General features: G+C 39.7%; 1 protein-coding gene across 1 annotated transcript; it reads right to left on the bottom strand.

Moving 5' to 3' along the window:
* Positions 1-267: 267 nt before the first annotated feature.
* LOC129484499 (olfactory receptor 56A4) lies at positions 268-1,361 on the bottom strand. Its single transcript, XM_055282659.1, has one exon. It carries the CDS (start codon positions 1,207-1,209, stop codon positions 268-270), a length of 942 nt encoding a protein of 313 aa, XP_055138634.1. The 5' UTR covers positions 1,210-1,361.
* Between the last annotated feature and the right edge of the window lie 6,075 nt (positions 1,362-7,436).

Here is a 7,436-nt window from a genome sequence, read left to right as displayed (position 1 = left end):
AAGTCTTGGCAAGATTCTTCATTGCAGATTAGATCAGGAAAAATTCCGAAGTAACCATAGAATCCAGAAAAGGGAGGTTTCCTTTCAAGCAACAGAAAACAAAGATTCACAAATAAATGTGTTCATTGTTGCCTGAGATATTAAGAACAGAAGAATCGGAACTCAGGCCAGGATTTAAAAGTGAAATTTCCTTTCTAACATAAAAATAATTCCCTATTTCCCAATTTTCATTAACAACTTTAAAGGTGGATCTAATCATTTTTACTCTTACAACCTCTTCAGCAGGTTTTGGATTCCCTGCTTGATCTCCTTGGTTCTCACACCATAAACAATGGGGTTCAGAGCTGGGGGAATGAGGTGATGCAGGATGTTGAGCAGAATGGGGACATCTGGAGGAATTCTCTTCCTGGCCAGGTTAGTGATGACCAGAACCAGCAGGACTGTGCTGAAGAAGAGGATGAGGATGAAGTGGGAACCACACGTGCTCAAGGCCTTGGCCACAGCACCCTCTGCCTTGATCCTTAGCACAACTTTCAGTATAAAACAATAGGAGATAACAATAAGGATAAGGTCAGAACCCAACAGGGTCCAGCCTGCCACAAACTGGTAGAGCTGATTGAAAGTGATGTCATCACAAGAGAGTTTGGACACAGAGAGGTTAGTGCAGATGCAGTTCTTGATTATGTTTCCTGCACAGTATCTGAGCCTGGCAGAAAGCATGGGAACAGGAAGAGAAACAAAGGCATTCCGGGCTATAACAAAGACCACAGCCTTAGCCACAAACTGGTCAGTGATGATAGACGGGTATCTCAATGGATGGCAGATGGCCACATAACGGTCATAGGCCATGACCATGAATGTGCAAGACTCCATGGTCAAAAAACTGTTCATGATGAACATCTGGAGGAAGCAGGCTGGGAAGCTGATCGACCTGAGGTCAAACCAGAAGATGGCCAGGACCTTGGGGATGACAGTGAGGCAGAGCACGATGTCCAGCAGGGAGAGAAGGCTGAGCAGGTAGTACAGGGGCTGGTGCAGAGAGGCCTCCAGCTGTATGGTGATCAGGAGGGTGGTGTTAGCTCCCATGGCCAGGAGGAAGAGAAGGCTGAGGGGCAGGGAGAGCCAGTGCTGCCAACTCTGGAAGTTGGGGAAGCAGATGAGGAGGAATTCAGAGACTGGGGCAGTGGAGTCATTGCTGGGTGATGCCATGTAAAGTTTCCTGATCAATCTGGAGATCCAGGGTACCTTAAAATGTAGGAGAGAAGTACAGAAACATACAAGGTATGTGTTTTAGACGTAGTAGAGTATGGGTTTCCACTGAGGCTCACTATCTGTCCCAATAAAGTTTTTAAAATCACTGTCGTCAGCTTCCCTTATATTTAACCAAGTATGTATCACCAGCCACAATGTTTTATATCCATGATCTCATTTCATCCTTTTAAACAATACTAAGGAGTAATTAATATTGTTATCCTAATGTTACAGGTAATAAAATAGAGATAAAGGAAAATTGTAAGAAGAATCTTCTACCACCATGCAGTTTAAAAACCAGCAATCACAAGTATCATTTATTGTCATGCGTTTATATGATTTCAGTACACTTTACTAATTTTTACTTTACAATGATTTTCATTCATTCATTCATTCATTCATTTCTCAACCCACTTATTCCAGTTCAAGCTTACAGGTGGTCCAAGCTTATGCCAGCAGCTTTGGGTTGGTTCCCAAAAGCTCAGGGAACCAGGACGCCATTGCATTACAGGGAGCACTCACACACACAACCACTCAGTCACACTGCGACAATTTAGAATTAAGCTATACATTGTTGGGTTGTAGAAGGAAACTAGAGTACCTGGAAAACTAAAGTACCCAGGCAGACATGAGAGAACATGCAAACACCACACAGACAGTGGCCCCCACCTGAAATCCATTTTTTTCCTTGTCAATGTTATAATGACACAACATTGTGTGAAATGACATTGCATGAGGACCTGCTCTAATCAAATGAGCTGAAGTTCACCAAAGATGGAATAGAAGTCAGAGAATGAGTTTTAGGCAAGTAAATCTATGCAAGAACCCACTTACCTGGTAAGTAAAATGACCTATTCTTCCTTGTGACCAGGATCCGATTATCCTTAGCATATGTAATCTACATTCTGTAAACTCATCTGCTTTGATTACAACTGTTTCTTTTGTGGGGTATCATTTGTTTTCCCTGACTACTAAACAAAGAGAAAGAGGCCAAGTACTAAGAAGGGTAACAGCAATGACTGTCACAGCCAAAGAGACAGAAAGTAGCCAGGGAGTCATGGCAGGATAAGAGAGGGAGCTTAGCTTTGGGAGGCCAAGGCAGGCAGATCATGAGATCAGGAGTTCAAGACCAGCCTGGCCAACACGATGAAACCCCGTCTCTATTAAAAATACAAAAAATTAGCTGGGTGTGGTAGTGCATGCCTGTAATCCCAGCTACTTGGGAGGCTGAGGCAGAACTGCTTGAACTGGACCTAGGGGGCAGAGGTTGCAGTGAGCTGAGATCACGCCACTGCACTCCAGCCTGGCGACAAAACGAGATTCCATCTCAAAAAAAAAAAGAAAAAGAAAAAAGAAAAAAGAGAGGGAGCCTAGGAAGTGTGTAATCAGCATAGCTACAATGACTGATCTTTCACCCCTGTCCCATTTGACAGGTCTTCTCTAAGAGGATTGAGGTGTGCATGAGAAGATATTAGAAGACTCTAGCTGCCAGAGAAGATAATGGAAGTATTTATTTAATCTAAGAACTTTCACCTTGAATATTCCAGACTTTCTAAACATAAATTATACAATACACATTATTAAAAAAAAACTACCCATTGTAGGGCTTTAAAACAAACCAAGAATTCAGGAGTTAAAACTGGAGTAGGCACAATTATGTATCAGTTCTGCCCTGCATTTCAATATCTGATTAGGAAAATGACCCTCAGTGTGAATTTGAGAAATAAGATTGAACTAATTCACCTTGTATGTAAAGCCTTCTCCTTTCCAATAATCTCAAGTATAGCTACTCTGAATGGCTTGATCTATTCGAACAAGTGAGAAAATAGTGTTTTCTTAGTTCCTCGTCAGAATGCTAAAGACAGCAGTACATTGCATAGATTAAGCAAAAACCATTATCTCTTTTGAGAGCTTACCTAATTAATAGAGAAAATTGACTTGCACACATTTATAATGCAGTGCAATTGTGGCTTTCATAATGACAATCATAAAATAAGGAGGCAATATTTCAGATAATGAAGCAGTGTAATATGGTTTAAAAGTTAGCCTCAAGCAGAAACAAATGACAATTCTAGCTCTTCTACTGATCGTGTAAACCTAAAATCTATTTCAACTCCATATTGCCCAGTTTTCTCACAAATGAAATAGAATAAATCATACGTAACTTTAGGTGTTATTGTGGAAGGGGAAAGGGGCTGTCATATTCCGAAGTTCTATTAGGTCAAAAGATGCAACAAGCTAAGAGCATCAAAGGCCAAAAAAAATGAGGTAACATTTCCTAGAGGAGAATAAAACTGTCCTTTTAGGCAAAGGTAAGAACAAAAAAAACCTGCCTTCATGGATGTTAAGTAATGATTAGTAATGAGGCATTAGGGGCTACTGCATCCCAAGTTCTTTGGGGAAAAGGAGGCGGGAGAGTAGAGTATCAAAAGATGTTTAAAGGGAAGCAGTGGCAGCCTTGAGAGGATCCTTAGAAGTCTGTCTGATAGTAGGCATTGTCACGTACACTATAGGAAATCACAGAATATTTGAAAAGGAACATGATATACAATAGATGGTGTCTTAGACCACTTTAACCACTAAAACAAAATACCATAAACTGGTGGCTTATAAACAACAAACATTCAAATCTCATAGTTCTGGAAGCTAAGAAGTATAAGATCAAAGTGCCAGCAGATTCCGTGTCTGGCTAGAGCTCATTTCTTAGTTCAGAGGTGGCACCTTCTCATTGTGTCCTGACATGGTGGAAGGGGCTAGCTAGATCTCTACCATCTCTTTTATACAGGTAGTCTCAAACATGAGCCCTCATAACCTAATTACTTCACAAAAGTTCCACTTTCTAACACCATCATCTTGGAGGTGGGAGGGAGGTTAGGATTTCAACATATGAATTTTCTGAGGACACAAACACTGAGACCATAGCAAATAGGTCAAAGGGGAATCGTGGAAGGTAGGGAGGCTTTTTGGAGAGTCCCAAATAGTTCACAGGAAAAGTGATTAAGATCTGAACAAAAGTAATAACCATGTAAATGGAGAAGAAAGGATAATTTTGAGGGGTGAGGAGGGCTATGAGAAAATTTAGTGTAAGAAAGATTAAGGAGACAGAGAAAGGCTGCAGTCAGGAATGCCTCCCAGATTTTTTAACGAATACAGGAAGACATATGTTCTTTTGGATTTCCTGTAGCACTGATCGATTCTTCCAGGTAATAATATACTTTCAGCTTTGTTTCATAGTTACCTTGTAATTCCTTAATAGCTGGAATGATTTTTCCTCCCTCTGAATTTTCCTTAGTGAAATTGAGGCCTCCTAATCTGAGAAATGAAGAATTGTTGACCATCTGGGGCATTGTTTTGGATCTTCAGTATGCCAACTCCATCATTTTATACTCCTAGACTGATATTCACAAAGGAGTGGTCATTGTGGTTATTCATTCCAGGTGTCAATGAGCAAAACATGGTCTCTGACCATGAGTCATTAACAGTCTGGAAAAGTCAGACAGATTCTGAACTAACCAAAATGGCAATGGAAGATTTGAGCCCAGCTATGATTGCCTAGAAGAAACAGTCACCTAGGTTCATAGATGAATTTAGGGAAGAAAGGAAGATTATGACCTAGCTAGGCACAGAGCCTTGGCCTCATAGCTATGATATAGTTAGGAGTCTTTGAGCCTACAGAAGTTTTGAGTCTACAAGCCATGAAATGACTTAGCCTCAGCTCTGAGGGAAATCACAGCCATAGGTTGGTAACACTTGTACCAGAACCTAAGTACTGTGGCAAGGTTGTCATCTACTACACTAGGTCTTATTTAAAGAGTTCTATGTCCTTTTTCACACCAGGCTCGTGGATTCCCCCTCCCTTCATCAGCATCCTCTTCCTCATAATTTCTTTGGCCACACCTTGAGACTCACCAACTTCAGAAGGCTGTACTGCTGCTATTTCTTGCTGTTTTCTACAGGAGCTGTGGAGGCTGATTTTATGGACCCTGACTCCACTAGTCCTTTCCCTCCACACTAGTCACAAGACTTAGTGCCATTATTAGGCACCTGGATCCTGGGACCCTATGGTCCATGTCCCAGGAGAGTATATTGTGAAAGGTGTTTAGCATTGGGAGTAGAGTGAGGTGAAAGAGTTCAAAGGCACTTGGGAAGTCTAATTAATGAAAATGGAATTCATCTAGGTAAAATAAGCCAGACATAGAAAGAAAAATATGGCATAATCTCACATTATGTGTGAAATCTTAAAAAGTCAAATTCATAGAAGCAAAGAATAGATTGGTGGTTACCAAGGGGCAAGGAGAGAGGGAAATGGAGAGACGTTTGTCAAAGGACATAAAATTTCTGTTAAAAGTATGAATAAGTTCTAGAGATCTAATGTGAAGCGTGGGGATGGGAATAATATTTTATCATATGGTTAAAATTTGCTAAGACAATAGATCTTAAGAGTTCCCACCACAAAAAAGGTAACCATGTGAAGCAATGGATGTGTTAATTAGTGTGATTGTAGTATTCAGTGTGATGCACTCTATGTGTATCAAAACATCATTTTGTACACTTTATATATAATTTTATATTAAAAATAAGAAAGGAAAGATAGGAAGAAAGGAGGGAAGACAAAGAAAAAGAAAAAGAAATCCTAGAAAAAAAGTGTAAGGAAACTGAGTGATGGGAATTCTTTCAGGATAATTTCTCTGAATACACCAGTAAGGAAGAAACTGAATCAGGCTATTCTAAGCACTATAAATAGAGGGAAGTACTAGAGGAACATTCCCACCAATGAAAGGAGCATGGACCATCGCCAATTGAGGGGAGCAGAGAGTGCTCTTCCTGTGAACCTTTCTCATGCAGTGGGCGTATCAGTGGTCTGGATCCCACAGATCCCTGGGAGTGGCCCTCTTCATGCTCATGGTGTCATGTCCAAGATTTTATTTTCATGGCTTTTCTTTGTCTAAACTTTTTGTTTCCTAAGTATGGTTTCAGACAATGCAATTGTTAACAATACTCACTTTCCACAGAGCAATGCCTGGCATTGCTTCCTTGAAAAAACAAATGGAATGGTCACCAGAACAGTTACCACTCATGCACAATAGGACCTAGAATATAGGCTCTCCTAAAGAATATTCAGGATCATGTGGGCTTTGGGCACAAGAATCTTAGAGAAAGAAGAACAAGTCTTTTTCTAGGACTCATGGTTTCCTCCCCACAACTGCGGAGAAGGAGACATTAGGGCAGAAATGTAGATGGAATATAATCCCACTCCTTACATACAGTAACTCTGGCCCCATCCCTATCTTGCTATGTAGATGTCTGAGGTAAAGCTCCAAGGACAATGGAAGCATCAAATAAAGTTAGTAGACATGCTAAATGAAGAAAACTATTTCATGAGTGAATAATCACTCAAGGAAATGTATATTGCTAAGAGCATGCAGTTTAAACTGTGCAAAATATTCTTATCCTCAGAATTTCTTATAAATAAATAATTCCTCTCCACTCTCAGATCATGGGAATGTTGGGAAGAGAAAATGTGATGCTTTTGTTTAATGCTTGTTTTACCACTTTCTGGCTGCTTCTACTTGGGCAATGTTAGAGACTCTCAGAACCACAATTTCCTCATCTGAAATGTGAGCATAATGAACCTTTCAATACATGGTAGTTGCACGGATAAAATTAATTTTTTCACTTAACAAACATTAATCTTGACTCTATAATCTACTAAGCCCTATACTACATGTTATAAAAGCAGTACAACAAAGAATCATTCCTGCCATCTAGAGAGGGAGACCAAAATGTAACATATAATTACACCAAGGATTGTATTATCCTGTATTTATATCCTGTATATATCCTGTATGTATCCTGTATATATCCTGTATGTATTTATCATAATAAATCTTCATTGAGATATTAATGGGCCATGTTATTCTGATTATTACCTGCTATTTCATCTAATCCTAATATTAACCAAATGAGAGATATATTATTATAATCCACAATTTACTGATGTAGAATCTAAGTAATGCATGTTGTGAGTTGAATTGTACCCCTAATAAGGATATGTTGAAGTCCTAACCCCTAGCATCTGTTAATGTAATCTTATTTGGAAACAGGGTCTTTGCAGATGTAATAAAGTTAAAAGTCACCAGTTAACACAAAGACTGATACATTTCCAGTTCAGCCACATCCTGAGA

This window comes from Symphalangus syndactylus, chromosome 6 (assembly GCF_028878055.3).
Source record: "Symphalangus syndactylus isolate Jambi chromosome 6, NHGRI_mSymSyn1-v2.1_pri, whole genome shotgun sequence".
NCBI lineage: Eukaryota > Metazoa > Chordata > Mammalia > Primates > Hylobatidae > Symphalangus > Symphalangus syndactylus.
This window is presented reverse-complemented; position numbering and strand designations above follow the sequence as displayed.